The 14,059-nt window shown below is 30.4% G+C and overlaps 2 protein-coding genes across 8 annotated transcripts in view; both read left to right on the top strand.

Annotated features, from left to right (window-relative positions):
- The window catches only part of CalpC (calpain C), a 99,056-nt gene that overhangs the window by 84,642 nt on the left and 355 nt on the right, over positions 1–14,059 (top strand). For 3 of the 7 annotated variants that reach the window (XM_074119648.1, XM_074119642.1, XM_074119644.1), the window contains 12 exons: positions 1,238–1,424; positions 2,195–2,269; positions 2,381–2,553; positions 9,324–9,496; positions 10,125–10,219; positions 10,297–10,410; positions 11,696–11,814; positions 11,907–11,952; positions 12,768–12,894; positions 12,959–13,017; positions 13,453–13,600; positions 13,721–14,049. In XM_074119648.1, the coding sequence (XP_073975749.1) occupies positions 1,238–1,424; positions 2,195–2,269; positions 2,381–2,553; positions 9,324–9,496; positions 10,125–10,219; positions 10,297–10,410; positions 11,696–11,814; positions 11,907–11,952; positions 12,768–12,894; positions 12,959–13,017; positions 13,453–13,600; positions 13,721–13,950 (1,546 nt within the window). In that variant the 3' untranslated portion in view covers positions 13,951–14,049. Of the gene's footprint in view, positions 1–1,237; positions 1,425–2,194; positions 2,270–2,380; positions 2,554–9,323; positions 9,497–10,124; positions 10,220–10,296; positions 10,411–11,695; positions 11,815–11,906; positions 11,953–12,767; positions 12,895–12,958; positions 13,018–13,452; positions 13,601–13,720; positions 14,050–14,059 lie in introns of those variants that run through there. The other 4 variants (XM_074119646.1, XM_074119645.1, XM_074119647.1 and 1 more) reach the window with 2 other exon arrangements.
- On the top strand, positions 4,763–8,008 carry bmm (brummer). Its single transcript, XM_074119656.1, has 2 exons — positions 4,763–4,988; positions 5,071–8,008. Exon 2 carries the CDS (start codon positions 5,588–5,590, stop codon positions 7,343–7,345), a length of 1,758 nt encoding a protein of 585 aa, XP_073975757.1. The 5' UTR covers positions 4,763–4,988; positions 5,071–5,587; the 3' UTR covers positions 7,346–8,008.

Genomic DNA, 14,059 nt, shown 5'->3' with positions numbered 1-14,059 from the left:
GAACTCCTCTGAATAGCAGACATTTTTTCCCCCAATTCTGTATTTAATTTATTTAGGCATTAACAAGTAGATAAAAGGGAGAATTACACTATTAAACGGATGTCATAGTTATAAATTACATGCCATGAGAACATGTTGAAAATGTCGTTAGTTCCACAGTGCTGGATAATATCCGCTTCAGCAAGTGTAGTAGTGTTCAATAAGTCGGAAATATAAATGAAATCGTAATCTCATCACAAATTGATTAATCTTCTTTTTATGATGAATGAAAATCTCACTGCGGAGGAATTCCCTGTTTAATTTCAACGAAATCTAAATAAAATTTGTCAATTCCCTGACAGATATATGAGGGCAACAGTTTTAAAAATGACAAATAAACTTTCTACGGTCAGTGACGTCATAATTATAACATTTTTTATTTATTTATTTATTTTTTGATTAATTTGTTTGTATTTATTGTTATTATTATTATTAATTTTTTTTTTGTATTAACACGAGCCTCCTTGACTTTATGAGATCTAAAGAGAAGTTTGGTAGTTCCCATCCATAGTTTCTATTGGTTGTTTACCTCATTTTTTTTTAGATATATCATTTTCATTCAATTATCCCCCAAAAATATCATTCACAGTTGTTAAAAATCTGATGTGGAAATCCACCGATTTCCTGAAGAATTGTAATAGAAATTCTATTTTTCGTTCTTTCAAAAGCTATGAACTATTCCGTCCATTATTTTTTTTTAAAGAGGTGTCTTAAAAGAAATACATAATATCAATAAAATCAAATAAATATAAAATGGGTGATTTTCCTTTATCGTCTTTTTACATATGATTTATTTACTGAAGTGATAATCTGTACTCATTGTTTAACTTTTCCACGAAGATAGAAAAATGTGTCTTTGCAGCTCTTTCCTTTGATATGATTGAGTAATCACTGTTTGATTAATAAACGGTTAGTTATTCTTTGAAAATTTGTTCTTATACTTTTCCTTTCAGTTATAGGTGAATTTCTAATTTCTGGAATATATCATTAAAAATAAACAACAAATTATTATTTTAAAAAAAGTAATAGTAATTTTCAATTTTTAAGTTCATTATTTGTAAAACCCAGTCAATGCTAAACAGCAGCATTATATTATTCCTTAAAACTTGGAGAATGCGTAAAATACAAACAGTCCATAGTGTTAAATCATATTCTATTTATTGTCTATATTAATACTACTTTATTCTTACACAATCAGATTGCACGGTTCCTACGAGGCGCTTAAATATGGCACAATGATGGATGGCCTTTCCGATCTAACTGGAGGTATTGCAGAAAGTATAAGTCTACGACAGGATCCCACAGCAAGTGGCAGACTGCTCAATAGCTTGTTAGACATGACTACAGTAGTAACATGTACTGTACAACCTCCAAATCATCACCAGGTTATTGCTTTATGTACTTTAAACAGTTGGCTTTCTCACACTGTTACGCCATGGGAATTATAAAAATATAATGATAATAATTGCTTTAATATTGTTGCTTCTAATTATTTTCTAACCCAGAGAGTATCCAAAATACTCTTTATTGGTGGGACCACTTAGTGGCTTAGTGTAAGATTTTTGCTTGCATTGCGGCATTTTAGATTAGAACAGCTTGCACAGATATTGCATCCCTCGTGGTAGGGATTTTGCTCGCACTGTTGACCCTGTGTCGGTGAACATTCAGATGTAGTTTGTGCTCATAGCGATAAGTTCTTTGGATACAGGTTTGGGGGTTGTTTTCCCACTTTTCTTTGGATTCCATGTTCGTACTCCAACATTACTATTAAAGGCTAAAGTATTACTATTTGCTGATCTAAGTTTTTTGGCGAATTGATTTTTCGTCACCTCTTTCTTTTTGTTAGAGTTGCTTTTAAAGAAAATGAATTAATCATTTGAATCATGAAACTGAATATTTTGCACTTAACAAGTAGAAAACGTAAAAAAGTATTTCTATAATTTTATTTTGAAATATTGAAATTTTGTTACATTATTAATTGTTTCTTCTAGTTAATTGTAAAGTCAGTAGTAATAAACGTTTTCTGTTACAGCCATCTTCATCAAAAATAAAATGTGTTTTATATTGAGTTAATTCACATTTTATTGGGCTATCATCAGTTATTAAAATTATTATTATTATTTCAACTTATTATTATTATTCTTTTTATTTTCAGGTCAGAAACAACACCGAAAAATTAGCTAATGGAATTCAAATAGGAATAAATTATCGACTGTATGCAGTAGAAAGGGTAAGATAGAAATTCATCTCACCTCTCAATTTGATTTATAAAATTATAAGTTTGCTTAGAGTAATTGATTTAATTTTTGTTCTTATTTAAAAAGAAGTTTTTATTTCCCAGGTTGAAACTGTTAGTGGAGAAGCTGTACAACTTGTTCGATTGAGAAACCCTCTAGGAGCAGGCGGAGGTGAATATGTTGGGACCTGGTGTAGAGGTTGCACTCATTGGCATCAAGTTCCTGTACAGGAAAAAGAACGCCTCGGTATTGCTCATAGTCCAGATCCAGAATTTTGGTAATTTTTAAATTTTCTTTAGACTAAATTTGTTGATTTTATTAATTATGGCTATTCACAGACGAGCTGTTTTTTTAAAAAAAGGGTTCATAATATTAAAACTTATTTAAAAAAAAAAAAAATACTGTCTGTTATATTTTTTTGTATCTAAAAATTGTAGGAAGGAGTGAAAAAATATCTGGCAATTCCATCACTTAATAAACATAATGTAATGTAGAATCTCTTTATCCATAAAAAGCAATTAACATTAATATTTCTGACGCAAACTTTTTAAAAATAATATTAAAATAAAAAGGTCATCAGATGCGTCAGTTTCGTATCCAAACAATCTTAAATGTTATTAGAGAATTTACTAAGGAGATAAAAAAATTAAATAAATAAACTATCAGCCTTGATAATTAAAGCTACTTGACAATTTTATAATTATTGCTATAATTATTATTGTAATTACATTCAGCTTAGAGAAGTGCACCGTATTAAAATAAATTCTTTGTTATAAAGTTAACATGCAAAATTGCAAGAATTTTGGCATTAAATTTATTTACCTTCTTAATTAGAGTAGATAAGTTCTTCTTCAAAGAGTCAAAGTTCATTGCCTATGGTAAATTAAGAGATAAAATAATTCTATAAAGACTCATTTGAATCATGATATTTTATAAATAAACGAACAAACGCCTAATCAAATTTTCAAAAATAAATTTAATTAGATCTGCTGGATACTGGACTGAAACTTGGCGATTTGAACTTACAACTGTGGCCAATAGGCAGATTTTAATTATCATTGGTACAAAAACTAATAATATAACAGCGTTCCAAACTATGGATGTGAACTCCATATACTTATAAAAGAAATCCAGTATTCATTCATTTTCAAAATCCAGATGCTCCATTTAATCTAGAAAAATAAAACATAAATATAGAAAAGAATCAATTTCTTTCTTATCAAAAACGAATTTCTACGTCGATCCCAGATAATCCACCACCTTGGTTAGTCAGTCACGCGATCACCTCCACTGAAACTGTGCTGTAACAAATTCTAGCAAATATTGTTAGTGGGGAAGTTTCTCTCCTCCAGCTTATCCAGTCAATAAGGCAACTTTCTTCATAGTCACTTATTTCTAAGCACATTAGATTACGACGGGAAAATAAATTAATTAGAAAATTTTTCTTTTGAATGACATTTTGATTAAATGAAATGAAGAAAAAGGGCTTTTTTTTCTCTCTTTCCCACAAATACATTCCTGTATATTTATGAATTCAGCAAAAAAAAACCACGAAAGTGCACACTTGATTCTCCGATTATGCATCATCATTTGAGGATCATTACCATGTAAAATTAAGCTACTTGAGTACTCCAATTAGATGTAGATGCTCTTAATGTTCATAGACTAATCTATTTGTATTCTTATAATTTACTCATCTTTCATCCCTATCCTATTTAAAGTGAAATGCCTCAACCTTTTGCGTTCCCTCGATTTAAGATGGAACTGCTTGGATATAAAGAAAAGGTGTTTTGACACCTTCAGCGTATCTTTAATGACCTCAGTCCACTGCCTTGATTGAAAAGTTATGAACTTTTATCTTGCAGGAAATAATTGTAATAGTTCAATCTAAATAAAGCTTTCAATGATTCAGAATGGATTTTTTTCTGATCTAAACTGAAACAGTCAGAATAATTGGGCAGGAAATAATAGAAGTAACGCCTGTTTTTAAAGATGTCTTCTAGTTTAAAAGTCGATCCTAATTCCATTTTTTTTAAGGAGTAAATTCTATAACGAAAACAATATCGTCTTTAGGGCATTTCTTTTACTCTTATATAAATACGATATATGGTCATCCTTCCAGGAATAAATGGAAAGCCCCTCTGGGTACCCAGTTCTATATTTCTAATATTTAAAAGCTCTAGAAGAAAATAAAAATTTCATTATTTTTATTTGTGACAGGATTTGGTTCGCAATATTTGTTATTATCCGAGATTATACCCAAAGCAGGTTGCTTTAATACCGAGTATTGACGATTTAATAATAGTATTTTATAAAAATATTAAATTTTTATGCATTAATTAGGTCTTGAATAAAGCTTTAGATCCACAAACGAATTTATTGAATAACTTATTGGGAGGATTGAAAGATAAATTCATTGGGTATTTTGAAGGTCGAGTTCGAAGAGTGGGGAATTAAAACAGGTGGGAATGTAGGTCTTTGGAACAGCTGTGTAAAACCGACATCAGTTTGCTAGAGGTACTGTTAGTGTAAACAGTTAGTGGACAATTCATCGGGCATTTAATTTGTAATCTTAGAAATAGATTCTTTGAAAGGACTATTGTCTTAATTATTACTCCTCATATCTTATTCAAGTTTAAAAAAAGTTAAACAGCTGAACAATTTAACAAAGCCAAGTCATCAATCTTATGTGTTGAGGAGTCAACAACTAAGGTAAGTTTTTGTTGAATGGTATAATAAATTTAAAAATTACCTTTTTCTCATAAACATGTAATTTATTTATATTATTTTCAAGGTTGGTACATCGAAATACCGCTACCAAAAGGATACTCTGATAGTGATTACTGAAGTAGTTTAAATCAAGAGAAAATTGCTACAAGTAATCCTGCATTTAAACAACTTACTGAAAGGACATTATTTACTCATAATAATTACATAAAGCGCTGGTCCGAAAGTGGAATGTTCTTCTATTGTTTATATTTTTGTTCGAGATAAACTTCTTTATCTTCACGTTGGGTCAGTTATCTGCCAAGATAAGATACTCTGAACTTGTGCAACCATATGTATTCAATTGTGGATTGAACTAATCCAATTAGTTTACCCTCAGCATTCACTCGGCGAGCTACTATTACACGGTAAACTAAAGTGTTACGCAGTTGATGATTAGAATTCTTAGTAGTTGATTAGTTTACATCAATGGACTTTTAACATTTTTTAGTGCCTTTTAACGTTAAAAGAACTGATTTTATCGATATATATATATAAAGAAGAAATTTATTTTGCGAAAATATTCAAAACTTTTCTTTTAGTTCATGTCAACTAATTATAGTGAAACCTGCAAAATGAATTTGTCTTTCGCTGGCTGCGGCTTTTTAGGCATATATCACGTAGGAGTAGCAGTGTGTTTCAAGAAATATGCTCCTCATTTGCTATTGAACAAAATCTCGGGGGCATCCGCCGGAGCTATTGCAGCCTGTTGCTTACTTTGTGATTTACCAATAGGAGAAGTTGCCAGCGACATGCTAGGACTAATCAGAGAAGCCCGTCTGAGAACATTAGGACCTTTCAGCCCTTCTTTCAATGTACAGGAATATTTACTCGAGCGGTTAGGCAAAGTGCTTCCAGAAGATGCTCATCTCAGGGTAAATGGTAAACTACATATTTCTCTAACTAGAGTTTACGACGGAAAAAATGTTTTAGTTTCTCAATTTAAGAGTAAAGAAGATTTGCTTCAAGCCTTGTTAGCCAGTTCTTTTGTGCCAATATTTTCTGGTTTTCTACCACCAAGATTTCATGGAGAACGATACATGGATGGAGGATTCAGTGATAATCTACCAATTCTAGACGAAAATACTATTACTGTTAGTCCATTTTGTGGTGAAACCGATATATGCCCAAGAGATTTATCATCGCAATTGTTTCATATTAATTTTGCCAATACTAGCATTGAACTTTCCAAACAAAATATATACAGGTTTGCTAGGATACTGTGGCCGCCAAAACCAGAGATATTATCGAATATGTGCAAACAGGGGTTTGATGATGCTCTAAGATTTCTTCATAGAAATAATCTGATAAATTGTACGCGATGTCTTGCTGTTCAGTCAACTTTTGTTGTATCCGAGGATATGGATGAAAGTTGTGAATATGATCCTCAGTGTCAAGAATGTAAACAGCATCGTCAAGAAGCACTTGTTGCCAATCTCCCAGATATTTTGCTTAGGGTATTCCAAGATGCCATTGACTCTGCTAATAAAGGATTGTACAATTGGATGCTTTCTCACAGAGGTATGAAGTTAATAACTCTTCTTAGTTTACCGTATTCTATTCCAGCAGATTTTGCTTATGCTCTTCTTAAAAAACTAAGACAAATCATTCCATATATGAGATGTAGTTTACGAACCATGTGCAGATTTTGTTTAGCACAGATGGTACAGATGTTGTATTCAGTAAGCAGTCGTGCTAGAGATCACCTTTCAGCAAATGCCACTTTTCAGTTGGAATATGATTTAGGTTATGAGAAAGAACACGCATTTGACAAGGAATTGAATCTTAATTTTAAAATTGAAGAAAGCGATCTGGAACAACTGGATAAACTAACTTCCAATAACATTCTTTCCCGAAGAGATAGTCTTGCATTAAAATCAGAACTTCCAATAACAGAAGATGATACCTTTGAAAATATACTCCAAGTAACAGCGCACCACGAAGCTATCATGGCTTTTTATTACCTAGATGATAATAATAAAGTAAAAGTTACAGAAATTTTCGATGTAACAGATGATCCATCAGTTACATCACATCAGCTTCCTGAAAATCCATGGGACAAAAATATGATCGAAAGGTGGGCAGGAAAACAATTTGAAAAAGATTTACTTAACGCTGAAGGCGATGAAATAAGTCTCTCTGATACTTCCACTCAAGATGATGAGACCGATAATGGAAATCTCTTTTCTGATCCTGAGTCGGAATGGACAAATATAGGAAACCTCATTCCATTCCAGATGAGTGATTCTCTCAAAGATCTCAGACCAGAAAGTGATCAAGAAGTTTCAAAATCAAGTGATTAAGTGGAATAATTATTAACAGAATTTTGTCTTTCTCTATTTAATTTGTATTCGCAATTATTTGCTAAAATTTGAAGGCTGTATTTATCTTTAAAATGTATTTTTTACATTAAAAATGTATGTAACATCCAGAAAAAATTGTTACAACTAATCTTAATTATATTGCTTCAAACTATATTTGTGTACATATAAATATTATCACTCTTATTTTGAATCAACTTAAGTTAAAAAAAATATATTTATACACTCATACTATTATTTTTTTAATTTATAACAGCAATCGAAAAAAGATACTGCATAATTCATTAAATAAAGTTTCAATTTAATCAGTTAAACGTCTCTTGTTGAAAGTAAAATTTGTGTACTAACGTCAGCCTAAATAATGAAATACAGTATTGTTATTGTTCACCTGAATAATTAAAATGTAAATGTATATTATCAGAACTTGTTTTACATTGTTAAGTTTAATAATAGTATATAATAATTATTTACTTACGAAATTTTGCTTTACTGAAAGATTATACGATAAAATTGTTGTAAAAGTAATTTTGTAAATATGTGTAAAAATAAAAAAAAAATTGTATTTATGTGTACAGCCAATAATAAGTTGTAAATAATTTGTGTAATAATTTTCATACAATTAGAAAATGTATTATTTATAAATGAGTTGTTGCTTTTTATCTCTATCCTTTTTAGTACTACTTTTTTAATAGATTGGTATAAACGGCTGTTTGAAAAAGGAAAAAATTTGAAATGCCTTGTTTGCATTAAAACAATTTTACATTTTCATGCATCTTTATTTTTAAAAAATATCTATGATAAAGGTTGCAATTTAATGTTGGGCTAAAAAGAATCTTACTTCTAAATGTAATAGTGAAAAACGCCGCCATTTAACAGTTTAAAATTTAAAAAACTGGTGGCATGATTAAAAAAATAAGTTGAAAGCTTTTCATGTTGAATTTTCGTTACCCTTTAAGATAGCGTAAGATTTACATCCACAGTGAACATAATATGAAGTCTCGAAATTAGAAGCAAGTCACTGAGTTTAAATAGAGCTGACAATTCAATTAAACCTCACTTCTGAAATTGCACTTTACTGAGCAGTCTTTGTCTTGCTAGAATATAGCATTAACTTACCTCTGTAATTATTAAAACTGTCCGGCAGGTTAACTGTATAGGGGTTGACCGTCAAAAAGTGCACGAAAAAGCGTAACGTTGAAAAACACTCAACTTTGTTATAAATATGCTAATAGCTCTCCACACGCCAGCGAATTCTCCAACATTTTGAAAAATTGATCTCTCTATTCCTTAACTTGTGCAACAAATTTTACTTCAGATTTTTACAATGACTTTCCACGTTCTGTATTATTAAAATAAGATGCGCTCTTACATAGACAGTTCTCGTCCGCTCTCAGCCAGGCGAGTGCTCTGAATGGTCCAAGAAGCGAAAAACGGCTCCGTTAGACTAAGTCAGGCGCTTGAATTCCCATTTCGTACCCTTGGCAAAATTTATCCACAGGCATCGCTCTTGCCTTTCATGCGAATATGAATTCGATTCTCTTTAAGGTTTCCAGAGAGAAAGTGAAGTTGATATTCACGATTTCTCCTCCTTTAGGTAATACAAAAATTCATTTTAAGACAACTTGATTGTATTATTTTTTGATAGAAGACGAAACCTAGCCTCAGTACCCTTAAATTGTGTAGAAACATTTCTCCGAAGCAAAGTTAAAATGATTTTTCTAATTTTTGAAAGCATAAATTTTAATTATAGCAATTTTATTTCACCTCTAATCTGAGTTGCGCAGTAGTTTGTGTGACAAATAAATGATAGGCGTAATGATTTATGTTTCGCGTACAACCAACTTAAAGCAACGAAAATTGAGGGTTTTTTTGTTGTTGTATTTAAGTTCTGCAGTTTACCTTTACTTTCAGATACTGAAGTGGTAATTTACTTAAAATTGCATTTAATTTATGTTGTCAGGATGTCTTATGGAGAGTTCGTGAAAACATTTACTCATCTAGAAGCTGTCCATTTAGATAGTGAAACAGCTCGCGATGAACCCTCGCTACATAAAAAAAGAACGTGGCAGATGAGAGTGTACCAGGGTGCTTGGGTTCGTGGAGTTTCTGCTGGTGGTTGCAGGAATAATCCTGGTAATTTATTAACTATTCATTTTTGATTAATGCTAAAATAAGTTCTTTTATGTAAGACATTAAATGTAAAAAAATATAAACTTCCAGAATGCTTTGCTCAAGCTTAAAATATTAAAACATTCATGGATTCATAATCATTTATAACTTTTTATTTCATAATCATCAGTTTAATTACAAAAGTCAGTTAATTTAGCCAAAAGATTACTAAAATTAGCTCTTACTCTATAAAATTAAAGTTTAGTAGATGATTAGAAAACAAATGAAAAGTCTAAATTAAAATAAAAAATAATTCCGTAAATCGTTAATTAGTCAAATCATAAAAAAACCTGACAAATCAGAGATCAGCAGAATTTTTTGTGACAAATATCATGCCAGATTGGGGCAAGTTGGTCCAACCAGATGTTTATACTTCAATCCTTTACTATTAAAGTATGAGAAATTGTGTGTATCATAATTTCTTTTTGCAAAATTAAACGATGCAACTTTCCTTCCATCAGTTGTTTTTTTCTTATTGAAGAAATACTAAAAATTTACATTTTAAAAATTTTAAAGAAGGACACAATTGTACAAATAGTTAGTATATTTGTTTTTTTGAAATATTCGCCATTAATAATATTTTATTTTTCAGAAACCTTTCATATTAATCCTCAACTCCATCTTATTCTCAGTGAAATGGAAGAAGTAATAATTTCATTAAATCAACATAGTATAATGGAACCGAAGGTATAGATTATAAAAAGCATTAATGTAATTGTCAGAATGTTCAGATTGAGTTAAATTTTAAGCCATTTGTATTATAGGTTATAGGATTTACAGCTTATTCTTTACCAAAGAACACGACTGAAACAGCAGGAAGACAGTTTTTCAAAAAAAACAAATCACTAGTCAATTCTCAATACACAAATAGTCGTCAGGTATTCTCTTTATTTCTTTCTATTGGATGGTAGATCTATAACATAAATCAATTAATTAAAACTTCCTATTTATTAGTGAGTAATGCTTTTGATATACCACTTGAAATTTCTTTCTGAAGTCTCAGAAAACAGAATCCTCTTGGTTTCATAGTTGTCAGAGTTAAAATTTTTATTTAACTAGTGTTTTGTGAGTGCTGAAAATTTCAGGAAAAAATGTTCTCTTCAAGCACATCTCTTAGTCATGTCAGAATTCATAAAAAGAGAGCAATAATTTTTTTTGTAGTGGAAAAAGGCTACTTTGCAGTCAAAAAGTGGTAGTCTCCATTTTTTGTATTGCTAACACTAATATGCAACTGTTGGACGTCTTCAATTATATTAAGTATTCCATCTTAATGTTGATGTATTCCATTCTGGTATTAATGTAATGTATGTTGAGGTATAGAACTTGTAGATAGGCGAAATATTTGGGTTTATCTTAACGTAGGCGTTTTTTTTTTCATCTACATTACATTAATTACTAAAACTCTTTTTTATGTTCGTACTCAGAGGTCCAAAAAGATCTTGCTAGACACAGTCAACCTGGTTTTAAAAGATATCGCTCCTATTCATTTCACTGTTAACCGATTGATTTGTGACAGAATGTAGCTCTTCGGCACAGAAAATAGTTTTATTTAGTAAACCAATTTTACTCTCCTTTACATGATTGAGCCCATAGGAATTGAACTATCCCTCAAAAATGCGTGAAAGTGGCTTCGTACTTCTTTCACAGGAGGAAATATTGATGACATTACATGAGCTAGTCTCCTCATTTGTCATGCTGAAGTAACCCTGAGATGAGAATATGAAAAAGGAGCAGGCTTATATTTATGTCATAGAGATTATCATTCATGTCTTCATGTAGTACTATGGTATGCCTGAAAATTTTCATTGGTGCTTCTTCCGAACGTAATTTTGTCCATTTTTTAAAAAATTAATTTTGTCAGCCAAGATTGTCAAGATATGTTTTTCATTCAACAAGCCTCGCTATCATACTAATTCATGGACCAAACTTGGGGGTCAAATGCTTGTGTATGCCATTTATTCTAGCACAGAATTATGTATTCCGTTTCGACCACTTGAACCAATTGGATTCTACCACATTATTCTAAGAATAATAAACTTAATTTTTTTTTTTATTTATCTTTAAAACTGTTTGCTTTTGTTCAAAATGTTTTAAACTGCCGTATCACCAAGGCAGCATATCGATGTTTATTTTATACGTTCTGTCGTAAATTGAATTTTTCAGGTAAGTTTAAGATGCCAGCTTGAACAAGGTGGCTACTTAGTGTTACCAACAACCTTTGAAACGGGTCAAGAATCCAATTTCACCGTTCGCGTTTATTCTTCAAAACCACTAAAACTTAAGTACGTAATTAGTGTTTTCTTATTTTATTAGATGAATCAATCTATTTTTTTCTTTTTTTTAATATTAATTAAAAAACAAATTTGATTTTCAGATTATTGGATACTCCTCCATCGATATTGAAATCTGCTATAGTTAAGGTAAGATTTTCTTTATCCTAATGAAAAATAACCTTATTTTTTCATTAAATCTAAAAATATCAAGGTGTAGTTGATTGAATTTGGAATCAGTGAACTGAATGTTGAATTAGTAATAAAAAGTTTTCTAAGATGTCTTCTCAAAAATTCTCTCACTGTTATCTTTTACAACACCCAGAATTATAGAAATTTCACCTTTTTTTTTTTATCTCTTCATATTTATATAGCGACATAAATAGAAAACAGGTTTAAGTGTAACAGGGAAAAACATTTTTAACTGCGTACTGTACTTTAGTCATGTTACGAAAAGTTAAAGCTACCCAGAGTAGTTTAAAATTTACTTTTGTAAAAACCAACTTAATTTTTTTTGCTATTTTCATTATAGAAGAATCAATATAATGATAGGAGTAGTAGGAACGTAATAGAATCCTTTGAAGATGTTATTGTAGATTCTGCTTGTACGAGACATCTTGTAGGAAGATGCACAGTTGGAGAGTAACTCTGATGAAGATGTTTGGAGGGCGGGTGTGGAACCAAATAATCTGATCTAGATAAATAATAAAAAAAAAAAAAATAGCTCCAGACTATGTTGAAAAACACGTTCATTCCATATTCTAAGCTATTAATATATTTTAACGAAAATGTTATGTTTTTTATTTCAATGCAAATACTTCTCCTTTTTTAATTTCAAAAAATTAATATTGCAGTTTCTCTGAAATACCTGTAATATCTGTTCTCAATTTATGTACACTTCAATAAGAAAAACTCTTTTATTTATTGAAGTATTTTGGAAACTAATAAAATTTATGTGATTGCAGGCGCCGGCAACTTTGGATACCAAGTGTTTTAGTCAATATGAAGCGGTGTTCCTCCAATTAGCAGATGAACATAGAACTGTAAATTCGTTTGAACTACAAGAATTGTTGGATGCATGTCTTCCAAATGGTAAGCGAATCTTTTTATAGATATACAATTTTTAAGTCACATCTAACTTTTATTTGTGTTTTAGATTACATAAAAAGCTGTGCATGTCTTGAGGTCTGCAGACAAGTTGTTATGACACTTGATGTATCCTTTGATGTTGTTCCTTGGTTTGTAAGACTTACGGTGAAACCTAAATGTGTTGGATTGCTATTTTTAACGTAAAATTAAAGATACTAACTTTTTTCAAATTCAAAAAGTATTTTTTGTTAAGTTATTTACGATTAAAAGTGAGTCAGAAGTTGAAGTTTCAATTTATATGGATTGATTAATTAAGACTTTTATTTAATAAGAATGAATCCCAATACCTTATCTAGAACTGATATTTTCATGATTTTCTATTCTTCGGAAGCTCATTTCCCAGTCGAGTAATTAGCTTAAAGATTCTGTACAGGTTTATTCATTGCCCTCTGAACCTTTATATAGAAGTATTTAAACAATTTGCGCGACTGTTGTCAACGCATATGTGAACATTAAAAATTCATTTTAAATTCATTCATTTTCTTTAACGAAGTTTATTAGAGTTGTGGAAATGGAAGACTTAAACTAAGTGATTTTAAAGATCTTATGTGTAGTCTTAAATCATGGCAGACAGCTTTTAAAAATCATACAAAAGAAAAAACTGGAATTTTAAAAGCAGAAAGGCTACGAGATGCTCTTCATGAAGTGGGTAGGTTGAGATTTTGCCTTTAAATATGCTTATGTATGTAGAAAATATGTCAAATACAATTAATGCGACAAATTTTATTACATTTCATTAAATGGGAGTCATTTTAAATTTTAATTATAGGTTTCCAGTTAAGTACTGATGTCCTTTCAATTCTTATACTAAGATATATGAGGAAGGACGGAACCTTAAGGTTTGGTGACTTTGTATCTTCAATATTACATCTGAGCTTAGCATTTAGTAAGAACTTATACTTTTCTTTAGCACTTGAATTAATACTATTCAAATTTAGTGAAACCACAAATACATTTATGCTATATTATATATATTGCGCTGCGCTTCGACACTCCTAAAAGTTTTTTAGTTCTAATCTAAGTGAACTAATCTTTCAAAATTACTATTTTTTTTTCGAGAGATACTAAACTTGAAACGTATGAGATTTTTTAATTATTAAATGCTTTT

Source organism: Rhodnius prolixus, unplaced genomic scaffold, assembly GCF_049639745.1.
Source record: "Rhodnius prolixus isolate KJV_2025 unplaced genomic scaffold, Rpr scaffold_2, whole genome shotgun sequence".
NCBI classification, from domain to species: domain Eukaryota; kingdom Metazoa; phylum Arthropoda; class Insecta; order Hemiptera; family Reduviidae; genus Rhodnius; species Rhodnius prolixus.
The sequence above is the reverse complement of the archived record's forward strand: the minus strand, read 5'-3'. Positions and strand labels throughout refer to the sequence as shown.